The sequence below is a fragment of the Oncorhynchus mykiss genome, chromosome 3, assembly GCF_057628025.1.
Source record: "Oncorhynchus mykiss isolate SJ-2025 chromosome 3, ASM5762802v1, whole genome shotgun sequence".
NCBI classification, from domain to species: domain Eukaryota; kingdom Metazoa; phylum Chordata; class Actinopteri; order Salmoniformes; family Salmonidae; genus Oncorhynchus; species Oncorhynchus mykiss.
This window is the reverse complement of record NC_143024.1, coordinates 30702221-30723981: the sequence shown is the minus strand read 5'-3', so window position 1 is coordinate 30723981 and position 21761 is coordinate 30702221. Positions and strand designations below refer to the sequence as shown.

The window sequence follows — 21761 nt, the reverse complement described above, 5'->3', positions numbered from 1 at the left end:
GACTGCCTGCCCTGACCCTGACCCTGAGACTGAGACTGCCTGCCCTGACCTTGACCCTGACCCTGACCCTGAGACTGCCTGCCCTGACCCTGAGCCTGCCTGCCATTCTATACCTTGCCCCACCTCACTAGATTACTGACCACTGCCTGCCCTGACCCTGACCCTGACCCTGACCCTGAGACTGTCTGCCCTGACCCTGAGCCTGCCTGCCATTCTATACCTTGCCCCACCTCACTAGATTACTGACCACTGCCTGCCCTGACCCTGAGCCTGCCTGCCATTCTATACCTTGCCCCACCTCACTAGATTACTGACCTCTGCCTGCCCTGACCCTGACCCTGACACTGACCCTGACCCTGACCCTGAGACTGCCTGCCCTGACCCTGAGCCTGCCTGCCATTCTATACCTTGCCCCACCTCACCAGATTACTGACCTCTGCCTGCCCTGACCCTGAGCCTGCCTGCCATTCTATACCTTGCCCCACCTCACTAGATTACTGACCTCTGCCTGCCCTGACCCCGAGACTGCCTGCCATTCTATACCTTGCCCCACCTCACTGGATTACTGACCCCTGCCTGCCCTGACCCTGAGCCTGCCTGCCCTGACCCTGAGACTGCCTGTCCTGACCCTGAGACTGCCTGTCCTGACCCTGAGACTGCCTGTCCTGACCCTGAGACTGCCTGTCCTGACCCTGAGACTGCCTGCCCTGACCCTGAGACTGCCTGCCGTTCTGGACCTTTTGCATCCTCTCTGGATTACAGACCTCTGCCTGACTTTGATCTGTCGTTTGTCTGCCCCTCTACTATTTTGTTTCTTCGACACTGTCTGCATCTGGGTCGTACCTGAAACCTGATAGAGTCAATAAGTATTCAACCACTTTGTTATGTCAAGCCTAAATGAGTTCAGGAATAAAAACGTGCTAAACAAGTCACATAATAAGTTGCATGGATTCACTCTGTGTGCAATAATAGTGTTTAACATGATTTTTGAATGAATACCTCATCTCTGTACCCCACATACACAATTATATGTAAGGTCCCTCAGTCGAACACTGAATTTCAAACACAGATTCAACCACAAAGATTAGGGAGGTTTTCCAATGCCTCGCAAAGAAGGGCACCTATTAGTAGATGTGTAAAAAAATGCAGACATTGAATATCATTTTGAGCATGGTAAAGTTATTAATTACACTTTGGATAGTGTATCAATACACCCAATCACTACAAAGATACAGGCGTCCTTCCTAACTCAGTTGCCGGAGAGGAAGGAAACTGTTCAGGGATTTCACCATGAACAGTTACAGAGTTTAAAGGCTGAGATAGAAGAAAACTGAGGATGGATCAACAACATTGTAGTTACTCCACAATAGTAACCTAATTGACAGAGTGAAAATAAGGTAGCTTATACTGGATAAAAACATTCCAAAACATGCATCCTGTTTGAAACAAGGCACTAAAGTAATACTGTTAAACTTGTGGCAAAGCAATTCACGTTTTGCCCTCAATACAAAGTGTTATGTTTGGAGCAAATCCAATACAACATTTTCAAGCATAGTGGTGGCTGCATCATGTTATGAGTATGCTAGGATAAAGAACCAACTGAATGGAGCTAAGCACAGGCAAGATCCTAGAGGAAAACCTGGTTCAGTCTGCTTTCTACCAGACACTGGGAGATGAATTCACCTTTCAGCATGACAATAACCTAAAACACAAGGCCAAATTTACACTGGAGTTGCTTACCAAGCAGTCAGTGAACATTCCTGAGTTGCAGTTTTGACTTAAATCTACTTGAAGATCTATAGCAATACCTATAAATGGTTGTCTATCAATGATTAACAACAAATTTGACAGAGCTTGAAGAATTTTGAAAAGACGAATGTGCAAATGTTGCACAATCCAGGTGTGGAAAGCTCTTCGAGACTTACCCAGAAAGACTCACAGGTGTAATCACTGTTCTTCTACAAAGTATTGACTCAGGGGTGTTAATACTTATATACATTTATTTGTGAACATCTTTTCACTTTGTCATTATGAGTTGCTGGTGTGTAGATGGGATGGGAGAGAAATAAATCAATTTAATAAATGTAGAATTCAGGCAACAAAATGTGGAATAAGTCAAGGGGTATGTATGGATACTTTCTGAAGGAACTGTAATTATTTTTGTCAGATTTTACTTGTGAATTGTCCTTATGCAGTGAAATCAAGCAAACTCCATTAACCCAGAGCCTACACACAGTGCAACACAAAAGTATTCTCACCTTAGTTCCAATATGGAAATCATCTACTGCTTTGGTGCCCATAAATGCCAACTCCATGTGGGTATGGGTATCGATACCACCCGGTATCACCAGTTTATCTGTGGCATCTATAACGGTAACTCCAGCAGGGATTTGGAGGTTTAATCCGACTTCTTTAATTCTTCCGTCTTCAATGTAGACATCGCTGATAATGGAGCAATCCTCGTTCACAATTTTCCCTCCTTTTATAAGGATCCTGCTTTGGTTTAACATTGTTTCTTTCCCTTTTAGAAGCGCTGGGCATAGGTCTATAATGTCACTTAGGTATGGGACACATTGGGCGTAGGTCTAGAATGTCACTTAGGTATGGGTTACACAACAAACAAATATTTCACAAGTAGACACACCTCTTACAAAAAAACATTCCCAGGAAGTAGCCTAGATTTCGCACTATTTAGAAAACTTGACCAGACTTGCAGGGCCGTGGTCCCCAAGGATATTACTACTATTAAAAAAATCACTCAATTTATCCAGATCACAGATGAGCAAGTTAAAATTGTCTGGTAGAAAGTGACAAAGAAATGAACTTGCAGTAGGCCTAAAGTGTGTTTGTTTCCATGAAGCTCCAGGGACCACTCATTTTATGTTGGGCGGTCGGCCCTTCCCACAAATAGGCAAATGATTAATGGATTGCTGACTTCTTGCTTTCCAACATTCCCAGGACATGAGGTTAGTCTGAGGTTACAGCCAGAGTCAGCCCTGTGCTTAAGCAACGTAGGCAGTTGCCTAGGGCCTCATGCCGGCTGCTAGGAACTCAGCTGGGGTCTCAACTTACTGTTGAGAGTTAGAATAGTAGAATAGACAAGGTGGAAATTTGGTTGTGCATCAGCAGTTTCCCTCTTGTTATGTCAGTCATCGACTGTCACGCAATTAGCACGTCAGCTAACATTTTATAGATTGTTAAATTAGTTACCCAGCAGCTATCTAAACCTGTAGTAATCATGGCTGAATTACCGACCAGGCATGATGGGACCCTGATCTCCAGAAGGACCACATTGGTATTGTTAGTTATTCTCACTCGGATATCAAATTAACATAAGTCATGGCAAAAGTTGTAGAATTTCAGGAAATTAGCTTTAAAATGGCAAAAATGTCTCTCCACCCCATGGCAAAATGTTTAGAATGACAGAAAACTTGCATTCAGTAGGTAAACTAAAACCACAGACTTTCAGATAACATTGTGATGTTCCTGGAGCACTCAACACGTCACATCTCTGTGTCTCCTGAACTGTTTTTGTTGTTAGCCACTGGGAGAGATTAGCATTTCAGTGCAGTGGATTGGTTGTCAACAAGAACATCACATCAGTTCAGTTCCCACAACTTTTTTCATCCATTAGTGTATTAAAAATAGAATAAAAAAACAGAGACATTGGAGGGACAAAGATGCATGTGGCTGGGAGATAAGGCAGTGCACAGGGCTTAGGAAACACCTAACCTTCACAGTACTTCAATACACAATAACATGTGACTTAAGAGGATTTACATAAGATGAGAGCCCTAATCAGTAGGAGACAAACCAATGAAGCAGCAGTGGCATCTTGTTACTAACAGAAACTCTCGTTGCGGCATGAAGAAAGTTCCGATTCTGGGTGGATTTAGAAAGCTGCTGTTGAGCCTTGTTGTTCTTCCCTGTACTACACAGGTCAGGTGTAACTGTAAAAAATATATATCCTGGGAAACTGAGCAGAAGGTGATATGAATGAAAAAGTGCCAAAATGGCCATTGTTCGTCAAAGTGATTTGATTATGTTTGGTTTTAGCTCCGAATGTCCTAATTTTTCCAATCTTTGTAATACTTACTTATTATTTACCGGTATAACAGTTACACTTTTCCCATTTCAATTTAAAATGTTGTGGCAAAACAGAAAATGCTTTAAACTATTTCCTAATCCTATTGATCCCCTTCATTACCTCTGTGCGCTCTAATAAAGGGAGATCCTGCTTCTTCCTGGTACTGCAGTATCTTTTCTACTTCTTTAGCATCTTTTTTTATGCTAACAGATGTCTACAAAAAATTATTTTGAAAGAATGCACATTACAGGGAAAGCATATGTGCATGCTCAATCTGATTCATCTTTTGTTGTATGTTCTTTGCCCCATAAGGTTTCAGAAGTGTTAAGGAAACGCAGACATCCATAGATTGCATTTCCACTAATTGTTGCCCAGATGGCAGTGTTCTCTTCAGATTGCAAAGACATTGAAAGGATTAATATACATTTGTCTCATTCTTTCATAATCCTAGAAACACACAGATACTGAAATAGAGATTTCAAATGATCAGTCCTCCATACATAATGATCTATCAATTATCTGTAGATGATCTGTAATCAATAGAACTAAGTGGAAAAAAATGGGACTGTTTGGAGGTGAAAACGCACCGCGACAACAGTACTTCAAAACATTTGTCAATCACATTGTTGCAGCTCAAGCATCACAAGGCAGGCAGCTGTTAAGCAGACTCTAAAAATGTTAAGCTTCCAACAATGGAGAGGCAGAAAATGTGAAGGGAAACAATTAAATTACGCCTTGCATGAAGTTTACTTTTCATTTTGTGAGGCAAATTTAGTGCCGCGGTTAATCATTATGCTGTTGAACACGATTTGCAAAAATATTCAAGAGCTTTATGTGCCTCACTGCCCCTTCTGTATTGAAAAATAATGGGCCTCTATCCAATTAAAACCTGCATTAAATCTCTAAAGTATGACATGCACTTTAGCAGTATCTCTCTGATGAGGCTTTTCTGTATGTGCAGATGCTGACAGAGCCTCAGAAAGGAGAGCTTTTTGACTGACTGCTCTCTCTATTCCAGGGCTTGGATTGTATTGATACAGTGTACAAACCCCTCCACTGAACCCCTGTTCTGAACCAAGCTTAGTTAGTCTACTCTGTGGCATGAGAAATGATGCATGTGATACTGCACTGTACTGTAGGTAGAAGTCAAGGGAAAAAAGCACAATATTCTAGCATGATATTATATGATATGATGTGTTTTCTTCAGCTTCAATATAACCTTATTAACCACCCTATTTTTATAATAATTGTTGTATTTTCAAACCAATTCTATTTCAACACATTTATTGATAGTCAGATTTGATAAAGAGCAGAATGGCCAAACTATTCCAAAACATCATGTGAGTCATTGTTCTGTAATCAGGGCAACATTCCAACATGTGAAAAGATGATTTATGTGACCATCTGCTTTGTTTGGTCTTAATTTAATTACATTTTTTTGGTAGCTGAATTTGCATATACAGGCCCCATTCAAAAAAATAATACTCTTGAAAGGTGATGATGGATATGCCCCCAGTATAGATCGATCCCCTTCACTAGTACCATTGCATTTTAAATCCACTGCCTCATTTCTCATTGATAAAGTGACCAAACATGAGAACACATAACAGACAGCTACTGTAGATGTTCAACAACCTCACTATCTACTCATGTTAATTAAAAGATTTGCAGCTACACGTGTCTGAAGATAATCAAAATGTCTTCTCCTCTCAGTCCCAGAAGTCTCCGCGCTGCTGCAGCAATCTCATGTTTATTTAGAATGAATCAATCTACCCACAATTGAGTTAATTAATTAGTGTTTTAATGCTACACTTATAATTGCAAGGCAGATGAATCCGTAGACAAAGCAATCAAATTAATGCAGCAAATATAACCGATGATTGTTGTTCAAACTTATATGTTACCAGAGGGTTTGGATCTTCGTCTGTCTCAAACAGGGTGTTTTTCCAACCACTAGATGGCACAATTGAGTGACAGTTCAACTGGTTCGTCCTCTGTCTGTCACAACTTGAATATCCACACAATTTGCAGTCCTAGTGTCCTTACTGAGTTTGTTTCGTTTACATATGTATAGGCTGATGTAAGATATACGGGGACCTTTATGACATCTGCAGTTACAGATACATGTCTACGTGTCTTTACATTGATGGGCAACCAAAGTAATGATGAAGTGGAGGTCAATGGACTTCTCAACCAGACAGTGTCAAGAGCAATAACACCCTGTTTAAAAAAGAAAGCCTGACATTTACATGTTTATCATGTGGAAATCAAAGAGGACATTTCCCAGTGCCTTTAAGTTGACATAATATTTCATCTGCTTTCTCTGTGAGGTGCGAAACATGAGCTCACATTTCCTCTAAATGTCACAGGGTTTGTGTTCTCTCCAGGAAAATATTCACAAAGGATTGGTAGTGCTGAGCAGGGCACTCTATTTGATTTCGTCCATGCAGTATTACATACTTCAGAGTAAAATTCCCACAAATGTGAATTCCCAACATATTGATTCTATATACACTGAGTGTACAAAACATTAGGAACAACTCTTTCCATGACATAAACTGACCAGGTGAATCCAGGTAAAAACTATGATCCCGTATTGATGTCACCTATTAAATCCACTTCAATCAGTGTAGATGAAGGGGAGGAGACAGGTTACAGATGGGTTTTTAAGCCTTTAGACAATTGACACATGGATTGTGTATATTTGTCATTCAAACGGGGGTATGGTAGTAGGTGCCAAGCGCACCAGTTTGAGTGTCTCAAGAACTGCAACGCTGCTGGGTTTTTCACGCTCAACCGTTTTTTGTGTGTATCAAGAAAGGTCCACCAAACAAAAGACATCCAGACAACTTGACGCAACTGTGGGAAGCATTGGAGTCAACATGGGCCAGCATCCCTGTGGAACACTTTCAGCACCTTGTAGAGTCCATGCCCCAACAAGTTGAGGCTGGTGTTCCTAAAAGGTGTTCCTAATGTATTGTACACTCAGTGTATATGTCAAGGAAGGACAAGTTAAAGTTGTCCAACAATGACTATATACTTACACCATTAAAAGTGATTTCACATTTTTAAATAGCTTTTTAAAATGATTTAATTTACTCTTGTGTTTTGTTGACCTAATTTGTATTGAGGTATAGTGCTCAGTCATATCCACATTTCCAACAGCACATACATTTTGTGTTAAGAATTCAATGACTTCTGACAAAACGTAATACTTTTGTTTACCAATGTTTATATATTTTCAGGCATTTCAGGAATATACTTGAATCGTTTCACACCCTCAGTGAAAAAAACCCCAATGATAATTCTCTGCTCCTTTTAGTTGATCATTACTGAAGATCTGCACAGATGGATGTGATGAATACATATGCTATCGTATTACTGCACTGCTCCACTAATACACTCTGCACCACAGATTCCCTCGGAGATACTCTGACTGAAAAGAGAAGTATTTTGGGATCACAGTTAGAATATCTGGAGATATCACATGAAATATATATAACTTTAAAAAAAACACAGATTATAATTCAGTGTCTTAAATATATTTCTGTTATAGTTATTTGGGTGTGTTGGTTACTAAATAGTTAGCTATTCACAATTATTCATATGTATACCATATGTATACCTTCTGGTGTTAAACATCAGATCTCCACTTCCTGTCATGTCTGCTGGCTTTTCCCTATTCTTCTGTCCTCCCTGTCCTTCTGTCCTCCCTGTCCCTCTGTCCTCTCTGTCCTTCTGTCCTCCCTGTCCCTCTGTCCTCCCTGTCCTCCCTGTCCTTCTGTCCTCCCTGTCCTTCTGTCCTCCCTGTCCCTCTGTCCTCCGCATCCTCCCTGTCCTTCTGTCCTCCCTGTCCCCCTGTCCTTCTGTCCTCCCTGTCCTTCTGTCCTCCCTGTCCCTCTGTCCTCCCTGTCCTCCCTGTCCTTCTGTCCTCCATGTCCTCCCTGTCCTTCTGTCCTCCATGTCCTCCCTGTCCTTCTGTCCTTCCTGTCTTTCTGTCCTCCCTGTCCCTCTGTCCTCCCTATACTCCCTGTCCTTCTGTCCTCCATGTCCTTCTGTCCTTCTGTCCTCCCTGTCCTCCCTGTACTCCCTGTCCTTCTGTCCTTCTGTCCTCCCTGTCCTTCTGTCCTTCTGTCCTTCCTGTCCTTCTGTCCTCCCTGTCCTTCTGTTCTTCTGTCCTCCCTGTCCTTATGTGCTTCTGTCCTCACTGTCCTTCTGTCCTCCTGTCCATCTGTCCTCCCTGTCCTTCTGTCCTTCTGTCCTCCCTGTCCTCCCTGTCCTTCTGTGCTTCTGTCCTCCCTGTCCTTCTGTCCTCCCCGTCCTTCTGTCCTTCTGTCCTCCCTGTCCTTCTGTCCTTCTGTCCTTCTGTCATTTTGTCCTTCTGTCCTTCTGTCATTCTGTCCTCCCTGTCCTTCTGTGCTTCTGTCCTCCCTGTCCTCCCTGTCCTCCCTGTCCTTCTGTCCTCCCTGTCCTCCCTGTCCTCCCTGTCCTCCCTGTCCTTCTGTCCTCCTGTCCTCCCTGTTCTTCTGTCCTTCTGTCCTCCCTGTCCTTCTGTCCTCCCTGTCCTTCTGTCCTCCCTGTCCTCCCTGTCCTCCCTGTCCTCCCTGTCCTTCTGTCCTCGATGTCCTCCCTGTCCTTCTGTCATTCTGTCCTTCTGTCCTCTCTGTCCTCCCTGTCCTCCCTGTCCTTCTGTCCTCCCTGTCTTCCCTGTCCTGTTTTAAAAAGGCAGCCCTATAGAATCACAGCATTTCAACAAGTACATCACATGACTTTCCACATAACAAGTGGATGCAATGCTGTCTTCCCTCATTTCTGGAGAGCACTGTAAGGTATTTTTTTTTTAACCTGTGAAGAGGGAATGTAAATACAGGATTTAGAAAATGTTTATGGTGTGTTGTAAAGAGAGGTGTTGAAGAATACATTGCATCACATACTCCACATTTACAGTGTAATGCAGTGCAGCTGAGAGACTGTTTTTAAAAATTGTGATACAGTTAAATAGTTCAATTATGACAATTTTGGAGCTTCATTTATTTAGCATTTATTTTATTAGTGCAGAGTAGAGTGTAGAGATCTGTCTGTCTGTTGTTATTTTGACATAGTACAGGACAGAAGCTAAAAAATGTTCTCTGGACTATAGTGTCAGTGTATTTTTCTGTAAATACTTTCTGGATGTGTTGTTTGGAATGAAAGTTGACATGTAGTGGTTTGTGTGTAGGCTACCAATCAGTCTGTACAAAGTGGGCATATGGTGTCTTTTTATAGCATACTGGTAAGTATCTAAGCTTTAATACTTTGGGTTGTCGCCTGGCCCCCAATTCCCAGCATGCTTTGAAACATGTAAGTCTCTTTTCAATCAGTTTTCGAGCATCGATATTGGCTGTGTTTGTGGCAAGAGGAGGCGCTTTGGCGGCTTGATGTGAGAGAACTGTCATGGGAGGTTTCAGCTTGACCCAGCTTAAACACACCCATGAAGAGAAGAGGAAACAAAGAAAACTACCATATTTAACCAAATCTGCGGCTTACTCCCTAAAACACACGATAATGATATCCTCTTAACGCGCCATGAACACTGGTGTATTACAGCCCTCATGGCAGCGGCAGCCAGCATTCAAGATGGCAGAAAACAACAACAACAATTAGAGCTGTGAGACAATTGTTCTCTCCCTCCCAATTCACCTTCAGTTGTTTTCTCAAGAATAGTAACATTATAATGAACATTGTGACAACAATAATTAACTAAAACCTTACAGAGGATCATTTTTCATGATGAAATACTGTTGAATGTTAAACTGTATTTAAGTAATATGTTTGTAAAATGGCGTCGACAGACATGGCAGCTCTGCTTCTAGCTCCTATGCATATTACTAAATTAGCTCCTTATGATTGTCAGTTGGTTTAGAATCCATTACAAGCTCTTTCTTATGTGTTTGATAACATCTCATCACAAGAGCAAGAACATATTTGACCTTCATGAGCTTTGCTGTATATTTGTTCATTATTAGGTTAGCCAGAATAACTATCTGACGGTTCCTCCCTCTCTCCCTCCCTCTTTGCATGACTAAAAATAGATATATCTTTCATGATGGGTTTCTTGTTGTTTTCCTGAATGTTAATTAGCGATTAGTTGGAATAATTCAAATTGTCTCTTTTCTCTCAGTGGAGGAGAGTCTGTTATTTTAATCAAGCAGAGGTCAGATGTATTAACTCAGCAGGAGAGTGTGGAGTGAAGCGGTGGAAACCAGCAACAACTCTGCATTGTACCACATCTCTGCCACGCACATTTCTCATTTCTACCCCCCTGATTCACAGTTGATGTAATGGAAGAATCTTTGGGGTGGTATGGTGGCTGGCGAGGGGGGAGTTTTGTTTCATGTTTTTGCTGCTCACTGATTATTTTTGATTAGTAATTTGATGCTGCTCCCCCCTAGTTTCCCCCTCCTCTAACCAGGACAATGATATGACGCTCATCAACACTATAGTGGTTGGCTTGATAACCAACAGCGATAAGACGGCCTACAGGGATGAGGTGAGGGCCCTCGGAGTGTGGTGTCAGGAAAATAACCTCACACTCAACGTCAACAAAACAAAGGAGATGATTGTGGACTTCAGGAAACAGCAGAGGGAGCAGCCACCTATCAACATCGACGGGACAGTAGTGGAGAAGGTGGAAAGTTTTAAGTTCCTCGGCGTACACATCACGGTCAAACTGAAATGGTCCACCCACGCAGACAGCGTGGTGAAGAAGGCGCAACCACGACCTCTTCAACCTCAGGAGGCTGAAGAAATTTGGCTTGTCACCAAAAACACACAAACTTTTACAGATGCACAATTGAGAGCATCCTGTCAGGCTGTATCACCGCCTGTTATGGCAACTGCTCCGCCCACAATCTTAAGGCTCTCCAGAGGTCTGAGTGAGGTCTGCACAACGCATCACTGGGGACAAACTACCTGCCCTCCAGGACACCTACACCACCCGATGTCACAAGAAGGCCAAAAAGATCATCAAGGACAACAATCACCCGAGCCACTGCCTGTTCACCCCGTTATCATCCAGAAGGCGAGGTCAGTACAGGTGCATCAAAGCTGGGACCAAGAGACTGAAAAACAGCTTCTGTCTCAAGGCCATTACTAACATTGAGTGGCTGCTGCCAACATACTGACTCAAATCTCTAGTCATTTTAATAATACAAAAATTGATGTAATAAATGTATCACTAGTCACTTAAACAATCGCAGTTCAGATCTTTTGACAACCTATAGTTTGTTTTCTCATTGCATTATGGCAGTCTGCCTCACGTCGACCAGATAAATAAATCCAAATGTAATTTAGCCATATTTCCCCTCGCTGACTTCTAGATGTCTAGATGTGCAACACATCAAACTACTTTGGCCAACTTGTTGTTATTGAACTTTATTCATTCAGAACCCCTCAGACAGGTTGATTTGAGGTGACATGAAGTCAATGACTGTAATAGTACATAGCAAGAGTTCAACACTCAATTAGAAATGCAAAAGTCCTATTGAAACCTGAGCGCATCAAAGCTCATGAACTGGTTGGTCACAGACACAGAGGGAAATGCCTCTACAAGTGTCCACTTAGTATGTCAAATTCAACAGGAAGGACCGTCAAAAAACCTCTCCATTCACAAGCACAACAACAAGACTATTTCTTAGGCTTTATCGTGTCCATATAGACGATGAGAGACATCCAAGTAAAAGGTGCTTTTCTGCCTGGCCTGCAGGCTATTAGAATCAGCAGGTTGTTGTCCCCTGCACCGACAGACAGGGCCTTGGCGAACGCTGACTGACTGACACACGGAGACCGATAGTGAGATCTAGCAGGTGTATTTGACTTGCATTCCTCTGATCTGTAGCTACACCAGCGGACGTGTCTTCTTAGCTCACCCTGTAATAAGCTGCTTCAAACATCAGTATGTACTGATAACATCTGGAGTATGTCGTTTTTGACTTTCAGAGAGCTTCTTTTATTTTCTTCCACTTTTGGGGGTTTTAAGAAAATGTCAGTTGAATCATATCTTAATGCTTTGATAATGGGTGCTTTTACACGCTAGGAGCAGAACAGTTACTTCAGTGTCTTAAATATCCAGTATATGGAAGAAATTAGAAAAAGTCTCCAAATGAAATTTGCTCAGGCCTTGTTTTGCTTGGGTGTAGCTGGAGCCCTATGCAACCCAACTTGACCATCATGCAGAGACATTTCATTGTTTCATGAAGAATTATAGCCAATCAAATTGGACGAGTATCTGTAAATGACAGTGTTGTAAGAGCAAATAGTGAGGTTACTAAGTGGAGTATGAACAGGCTAGAATCCTACAACACTACAAGGACTGGAGTCAATGTAATAGTGAAATTATATTGATTTGTCATTGGTTTTATCTCACTATTTGTGTTGATGGTAATCTATAAATGTAGGTCGCAAATAATGTGCTAACAATAGAAAAAATACTGTTATAAATGGTACCCACTAATGAATAACTCTATTGTGTGTTAACTTGTGGAAGTATTGAGGGACAGAAACGTGGAGCTGTGAAGTGTTGGAGCCTGCAGGTGCAAATCCAGCTGCTAGACTTCTGCACATGTTTTCCTCTGTTCTGTCAGTCAAAATGACAGGCAGGTGAGGCACACACACACACACACACACACACACACACACACACACACACACACACACACACACACACACACACACACACACACACACACACCACGATCAGAACAAGATATATGCAGCATGCCAAGGAGGAGCAAGCTTATTTCCCCTTTGATTATTACAGAGAGAAAGTTATTCAGGTGAAACAAAATTCAAATTCATTGCAACTTCACTTATTTCAGAATAACAAAATACTGCACAGCAATTTCACACGATTGCAGTACAAGGCCAGAAGCATGTGCAGTTTTGAGTAGACCAGGGGAACCCGTGGCACTACCACCCACTTAAGTCATTTAAACAGCGTGAGAGGGAATGGCCAGGGGGCATATTCAAACAGCCCTGTGGCGGTTCCATGTTACTGTCAGACCGACCGCAGAGCAGCGAGCCACAGACAGTCAGACAGTAGGAGCAGCTGCAGATTTGTCTTGACCTAGTTATCCTCAACGGATAGAGTAGAAGAAATCTAACCACCACAAACAACAACAACAACAGTTTGATGAAATACAAAATATACATTTTTGGTAGCTCTCTTTTTATAATGAAGTGGTGGAGCGAGTGCATAGAGACTGAAGCCTATGGAGGATAGGGTTGGGGGAGTTCTAGTACAGAACATTACAGGGGGGGGGGGGGGGGGGGTCTAGGTAACAGAACATTATCTGCATCTCAAAATGGATCCTTGACTAATCCTAGAGTCTGAGCTCCATACTCCCATGATGCTCTCTGGGAGAAGAGCTGGACTACTGGTGGTAGATGGGGGAAGGGGAGGGCCCTCGGTTCCTCTTCCATGGGACAACAGTGTAACCCCTTTCCACTCCCCCACACTAGATCATGTTTGGGTATCCCCTCTGCCCTGTACGACATCTTCAAGTCAAATCAATACTGTGTGAGGTGATGGTCAACAGACGAGGCTCATCTAAACAAAATGTATTTATTTCCCCCTCGAATGCCACTTACTTACAATTCACAAACCGTCAACACAAACCACTAGGCTAGGAGGATATCCTCCATTCATCTTTTAATTAGTTGGTTTGCATTGGCTGCTGGTTCTGGAAGTGGCCGGGCAGGCGGGAGGATTTGGTGTTAATTTGCTGAAACACAGCCTGTAACCCAGTGTTGTACTGCTCCACGCAGGCTGCAGTCCCCTTTGATACAAGCTAACGGAGCCCCACCAAGCTACATAATATACAGCCCAATGAAAAGCCCACTAATTCCAAATCATCTTAAGGAGCGATGTGTGCAGCAAAAGAAAGAGCCATGCGACTAAAAAGAAAAACGAGAACACAAAAACCCCATATGATTTCTGTTTTGCCTGGACATGAATCCCAGTGTGTTTCAACACAATCATTGACTGTCATTTGCTGTAATTGATTATACGAGAGCTACTTCACACAGATTTTCTGTGCACAGCTTACTAACTCAGTGGAACCAGAAGAGGAAACATACAGTGAGATCGTGCTTCTTCTTAACATTGTAGGACACCTCCTTCATTTGCTCATAGAGAGTGAGATCAGTGGAAGTTGGTAAGCTTGGTACATTGTTTATTTATAGTGCATCATAGGCTATAGTATATTTTTGTTTATTGTGAAACTAAGCAGTTGTACAGTATATTGTGTCCACTTCAAAATGGCAAAACAGTGATGTTCTGTTACATGAGTATTCATTTACCAGTATTCATTTACCAGTATTCATTAACCAGTATTCATTTCCCAGTATTCATTTCCCAGTATTCATTTCCCAGTATTCATTTCCCAGTATTCATTTCCCAGTATTAATTTACCAGTATTCATTTCCCAGTATTCATTTCCCAGTATTCATTTCCCAGTATTCATTTCCCAGTATTCATTTACCAGTATTCATTTCCCAGTATTCATTTCCCAGTATTCATTTACCAGTATTCATTTACCAGTATTCATTTACCAGTATTCATTTACCAGTATTCATTTACCAGTATTCATTTACCATACCCCTGCTGGCATTTTCTATATGCAGTTTCTTTCTTTTGTGAGCTTGACCTGTCATGTGACCTCAGTAAACAGGAAGTTTCTCTCTTGGAAGATGATCATGTTTGATTCTGCATACAGTACCTTTGGAATAAATTTAAAAAAATACATAAATAAACATTATTGTCACATACACGGGATAGGTGCAGTGAAATGTGTTGTTTTACAAGGTCAGCCAGAGTAGCCCTGGAGAAAATTTGCAAGCAATGATAATTTACTTTTCTAAACATTAAAACACAGCATCAGGATTGAAAACCCTATGGATAATAAGGTTTTTGAGAGCTATTGGTTTACATGCTGATACTAGCTAGCTGTTCTTTTCTTATACAAGACCGTGCTAGTTTTGTCAACAACAAAACATCTGGGATACTTTTGCTGTTATAGCTAACAGAATATACTTTGTTTGTTAAATTAGACGTATAAAAAAAGGAATATTAACAGTTGAGGGACGATTAGTTAGTAATTTTAGGGACCGGATGATTGAAACGGCAGCACTGGGCCGGGGAACCAACGGTGCTTACAGTACACAGTGTTTATGGAGGACAGACTTCAACAGGGTCTTGTCATTGTCTCTCTAAGTGACAGAGCTGCAGTGGAGACAGGTCTAAAACTGGCCGGTGTTTTTAGACTTGGCTGGAGGAGAGAAAAGTTGCCAGCTTCACAACTAGGTCAGCTATAATGGTCTACGTGTCGATGAGTCGGTGTGCTAGTATCACAGCATCTCTGACTTGTCCAACTCTTCACCCAGACTCTGTCCTACAGAGCTACTGTTCTGTAGGTTTTCACTCCAACCCTAATCTAGCACACCTGGTCTAATTATTAGCTGGTTGATAAGCTGAATCAGGTCAGTTACAGCTGGGGCTGGAACGAAAACCTACAGAAGAGGTAGCTATCCACGAACAGGGTTGGAAAGCCTTACCGTACCCTACAGTACTGTACACTCCCCAGCCTTTTACTGTGTCAAGTACAATACCACTAGGTCAGGACTACTATAGTTACTGATGAAAAGGAGATGTACAACATTAAACCGATCAACATTGATGTACATTAACCAAAGCACATTCAGTATACATTATTGCTATCCCCTAACCACCTCATTTTGTTAGGAAATTACAACCTCCCTCTATCCTGCGTTACTAGGGTTGCTCTTGAAAATAATGTATATTTGTGCAGTCATATTATAGTCAAATCACAGATCATCATGACTGTTTGTTACCACTGAGCACACAAACCTTTTACTGGTCAGAGACTCAAGAGGTTGAGCAAATGTTCATGATATAATTACTGTAACAGATGTAGACGTGTTCATTAAATAATGGAGAGTACAGGTTAGTGTAATTGTGTGATGAGCCACTGTTAAAGTACCACGGCCTCCATCTCAACTCGGACAGGTAAACAATCTAATTGATTCCCACTGGTGCCTTGCTGGACTGGTAGTCATTATTTCCAGTTAAATGCGGTCCTATTCCCAGTGTTTCCAGAACAGACAAGCACATCATCTGTACCACTGAAAACATGTCAAGTTAGAGCGAGTAATTTGTGGTGCTGAATGACAAGTACCAAGTACAGACTCCTGCTCAGTACTCTGAGCGCTCATTAGACAACACATTTTCAGAAGTTACAGAGCTCCCATGTTTTTGTAGTTTTGGTGGGGAATAAACAAATACTGCTTGAATACTGCAATGTCATAAGAACAAGCAGATAGAAGTTAAACCTGAATTGACATGTCTCATACAGCTGACTGTTTAGAATGTTGACAGCCATCTGTGTGGATTCTTTTCACTCCCACTAATGAGCTACTGGTTGAAGAGACCCAATCTACACAGGCCTGTCCCATGGGCCCAGTGCAGCTGCTGGGAACACACTCACACACACACACACGCACACGCACACGCACACACACACACACACACACGCACGCACACACACACACACACACACACAGGCGCACACATACACAAATGCATGCTTTCAGACACACGCACACACACACATATGCACGAACATACACCGACAATATGAGTTTCCTGCCGTGTTTGAAAGTGTACTATAGCTAACTTATATTTGAGGTCACACATGAATCTAAACTAAAAGTGAATGCATTGCACAAAACCCCATGGCGGTGTAAAGGATGGCACAAAATGTTGTGAGAGTTCCACTGAGACTTACAGTTTTTTTCGATTGCTAAATGACAGTGGACACAACTGGAGTCACATGTGCAAAACTCTAACTACAGCCTGCACAGCAGCAGTTCATGTGGACCAAACTCTAGTTCGTTTTTCATTGCTTGAACACAGTTTTCAAAACTCTACACACTTATCCCATGACTTTAACCACAACCTGCACAACACTGTGGATTTACAGCACTTTGTTCAAATGCTAACACACTTGTTGTCAAAACTGTGAACCACACATTCAAAACGGAATAGATTTCAGCCTTGTGCCTTTCAAACACTGCTGATTGCAATTTCAGCTGAAAGGCTAAGCAGGTGTCTTGTTTTAGACTTGTTAGTGAACACACACACATATTACAGTATATATAGGTAGAGCTCAGAAAGTAATGTGAATTTTTACAACAGGACCCAAAGGCTGTCCCCAACAGGGGGAAGAGGTAAAATATTTTCAGATGCGCAGGAAAATGCTATTGTTGACATGGTTGTTGTCAACAATGCAATAAAACTGCGGGAGATTCAAGATAGAGTGCTGGCTGATAATGATATATTTGAAAATGTTAATTCTGTCAGCACAACAACTATTGCTCGAGTCCTAAAGAAACACCAAATTACAATGAAACAATTATACACTGTACCGTTCGAGAGAAACAGTGAACGGGTAAAAGAGCAAAGATACCAATATGTCCAGGTAAGATGTCTGAGGTTACGTACACAGCTATACAAAATATTTACAGTAAAAAAAAAACACTAGCATTTCTACAGTAAAACTGCAGTTACTGTTTTTCAGAGAGTAATGGAGGTGGAAGCACTGGAAAGACCACATTCATTTGTATTTATCGATGAAGCTGGATTTAACCTTGCCAAAACACGGCGCAGAGGAAGGAATGTTATAGGTCAAAGGGCCACAGTGGAGGTTCCAGGCCAAAGGGGGTATCACCATGTGTGCTGCAATGGCCAATGATGGTTTGCTTCTCAACACACCACTCATTGGCCCATACAACACAGAAAGGCTTATAGCTTTCCTAGAACTGCTCTATGCTCAGCTAGTGCCAGCAGAACAGGGGGAGCCAGTAAGAAACCCCCAAGTTTTTGTCATAGTTTGCGATAACGTTGCTTTTCACCACTCCACAACAGATTTATGGTTTTGTATCATCCTGCATATTCACCCTTCCTCAACCCAATAGAGGAGTTTTTCTCTGCCTGGAGGTGGAAAGTGTTTGGCCACCACCCACATGACCAAATGTCTCTTTTGGAAGCCATGCGTGCCGGATGTGAGGACACGAGTCCAGAGGACTGCCAGGGATGGATAAGGCACTCCAGAAGGTTCTTCCCCAGGTGCATGGCAAGAGAAAACATTAGATGTGATGTTGAAGAAAACCTGTGGCCTGATGCTAGAGAGAGGCAGGATTAGCCCCTCAATTATTTGTTCGAATTACAGTATGTACTTTTAGTTTCTACCTTTTTCTTCACATTACTGTAATTCCGTAAATTACTACATACTATTGAAGCAAACTGCTAATTTTCATTTACCTTAAAGAATTGTTATGTTCTAAAAAAAATTATAAATCATGTGAAAGAATGTCACTCTTTTCTTTGAAGAAAATATTACTTTGTATGAAGTCACTGAAATTGTTCAAACTGTAAAGATGAAAAGTTTGTATTTTCTGTATTGGTGTTTGATGCTAGTGTTTTTACTCTCAGTGTGTTCTGAGTGACAGTGTGTGTTATCTCAGTGAGGGTTGTGCATAGTGTTTGGCTGCACTGAGCGTGTTTTGAGCCATGTGTTAAGAGTTGTGTTGCTTGGAATGAGTTTTGCAGGTGATGTGAACTGTTTAGCTCAGGTGACTGTTGGTAGTGCAGACTGTAGTTAGAGTTTTGCACATGTGACTCCAGTTGTGCCCACTGTCGTTTAGCAATCGAAAAAAAACTGTAAATGATTTAACATACCTTCTGTGTTTGTGTATATTGGTGTGCACCTGTGTTTATGTGTCTGCATGTGTTTCCACGTGTGTGTTTCGTAGGCCTATTTTTGTGTGAGAGAGAGAAATTCATTGTAACGTGTGAAGGAATGTAGCCATGGCAAGAATGTGTTATTAAGTCAAAGTTTGTCTATTGTAGTCTTTCCCCTCACTAATATTTCACACAACTTAATGCTATGACAATGAGCATAGCAGCAACTATTTGATCCCTATCATGTCTAGAAGCAGATGAGCTGGGATGCCAGCGACACAGCAGCTGAATAAGACTGACAGGAAGTGTCTAATCAATGTCTCCCAGGACTGGAGACCGAGCCGCTCGCCTTTGTTTCTTTTTGTAAATACAAGCCTCTTTAACATCACAATATAATCCATTATCTCACTCAGCAAGGTACATTTTGGGGAGTCGTCGTTGCACAAAACATACATTTTATTTTCCGTCTGCTTGGAGATCACTGGGTTGAGATCTAAAGTCATGCAAATGTTACAGGAGGGAAAAATACTGGCAAACGCATTTCTAATTATTCCATATCAGCAGATTTGCAAGAAATAGAATGTGTTTATATTTTTTTAAAGAGAAGAGTTTATGATCAGTGAGAGCTTGGGCATGGCGCTGTTTAGGAATTCACAGCATTTTGATCTAATCACAAAATCAAAATATTCATGAAACACAATGATATCTCCGTCAGGCAGGCGGCCGGCCATTCATTTAGAAATCCAGGTCATTTATTAACGTTTATCAAAGGTTTAAAAAGCCTTCCACTGTGTTTGTAATGCAGGTTAGGAGAGAGGCAGTATTGTACAAGTGATTCCTGATGATTTATAATGGTGTGGGTGTGAGTGCAATTTGGACCAGGCATTCAATTAGAATGGATGTTTAATTTCAGCTTTGAGATATCCAGTTAAAAGTTATATTGAAATGGTATTTCCCTAGACACTACACACATATCTATTATCAACATGTAGGCCACAGCACATTTGATAACTCTGGTTTTTGCTTCTATCATTGTTACACTGTAATGAGCCATCCTGGGTTTCATTCCCCCTTTTACTATAATTTACATTTACATTTTTGTCATTTAGCAGACACTCCTATCCAGAGCTACTTTGTTAGTGCATTCACCTTAAGATAGCTAGGTGGGACAACCACATACAGTCATAGTAGGTACGTTTGTCCTAAAGTAGCAAAGTCGGAGCTAGTAAAGGGGAAAATGTCAAGTCCGAGTGTTACAGTAGTTCACAAAGGGGGGTGTGGGGGGATTATTTAAGATACTCTTTGAAGAGGTAGGGTTTCAGATGTTTGTGACGGGGAACCAGATGTGACAGGGACTCTGCTGTCCTAGCTTCAGGGGGAAGCTTGGACTGGGCTGAGTGGGAGCTCACCTCCCATAGGGGTGGGAGGGCCAAGAGACCAGAGGTGGCAGAACGGAGTGCTCAGGTTGGGTGTAGGGTTTGAGCATAGCCTGAATGTAGTGAGGGGCAGTTCCTCTTGCTGCTTCGTAGACAAGTACCATAGTCTGGTAGTGGATTTGAGCTTCGACTGGAAGCCAGTGGAGTGTGCTGAGGAGCAGGGTGACATGGGAGAACTTGGGAAAGTTAAACACCAGGCGGGCTGCAGCATTCTGGATATGTTACAAGTGTTTGATGGCACAAGGAGGGAGCCCAGCCAACAGAGAGTTGCAGTAGATGGGAGATGAAAATTGTCTGGAATAGCACCTGCGCCGCTTCCTGTGTGAGGTTGGGTCGTACTCTACAGATGTTGTAGAGCATGAACCTGCAGGAGCGAGTCACTGCTTTGATGTTTGCAGCGAACGACAGGGTGTTGTCCAGGATCTCGCCAAGGTTCTTTGCAATCTGCACTTGGCGACATCGTGGAGTTGTCAACCGTGATGGAAAGGTCTTGGAGCGGGCAGGCTTTTCCCAGGAGGAAGAGCAGCTCCGTCTTGTCGAGGTTGAGCTTTAGATGGTGGGCCGACATCCAAGTTGAGATATCTGCCAGACACCCAGAGATGTGTGTCACCTCCTGGGTGTCAGAAGGGGGTAAAGAGAGAAGTAGTTGAGTGTCATCCACATAGCAACGATAGGAAAGACCATGTGAGGATATGACGGAGCCGAGTGACTTGGTGTATAGAGAGAAGAGGAGAGGGCCTAGAACCGAGCCCTGGAGGACACCAGTAGTGAGAGTATGTAGTGCAGACACAGATCCTCTCCACGTCAACTGCCAGGTAGGATGCAATCCAAGAGTGTGCAGAGCCTGAGACGCCCAGCCCTGTGGAGAGGAGGATCTCACATGGATTAAGGGCTTGTTATAGTAAGCTTTTCACCTGTTGTATTCGGCGCATGTGACAAATAACATTTGATTTGATTTGATTCAAGTGTTGAAGGCACTGGATAGATCTAGGAGGATGATAGCAGAGAATAGAGAGTCAGCTTTGGCTGTGCGGAGAGCCCCGTGACAGCGAGAAGAGCAGTCTCGGTTGAGTGACGTGTCTTGAAGCCTGTCTGGTTAGGGTCAAGAAGATCATTCTGAGAGCTGGGGTCGAGTGTTGGTTTCTTAAGGTGGGGAGCGACTCGGGCCATTTATAAGTCAAAAGGGACACAGCCAGTGGTCAGGGAGGAGGGGATGGGGTCGAGCGGGAAGATTGTCTGGACCTCTCTAGTCACAGGATTTCATCTGGAGAGACATGGAAGAAAGAGGTCAAGGCGTAGGGTAGGTCGGTGTGAGTGAAGACCAGTGGGCTCAATAGGCTGAGTGAATGACGAGCGGATGTCGTCAACGTTCTTTTCAAAGGGGTTGACAAAGTCGTCCTCAGAGAGGGAGGCTAAAGGGGGAGGGGGTGGAGGATTAAGG

General features: G+C 42.4%; 1 protein-coding gene and 1 long non-coding RNA gene across 3 annotated transcripts in view; one reads left to right on the top strand and one right to left on the bottom strand.

Moving 5' to 3' along the window:
* The window catches only part of dpys (dihydropyrimidinase), a 49994-nt gene extending 46997 nt beyond the window's left edge, over window positions 1-2997 (bottom strand). Inside the window, exon 1 of one of the 2 annotated variants that reach the window (XM_036971061.2) lies at window positions 2259-2997. In XM_036971061.2, the coding sequence (XP_036826956.2) occupies window positions 2259-2510 (252 nt within the window). In that variant the 5' untranslated portion in view covers window positions 2511-2997. The remainder of the gene's footprint in view (window positions 1-2258) is intronic. The other variant, XM_090227627.1, reaches the window with a different exon arrangement.
* LOC149984499 (uncharacterized) overlaps window positions 1-21761 on the top strand; it is a 64360-nt gene that overhangs the window by 9921 nt on the left and 32678 nt on the right. The window lies entirely within an intron of this gene.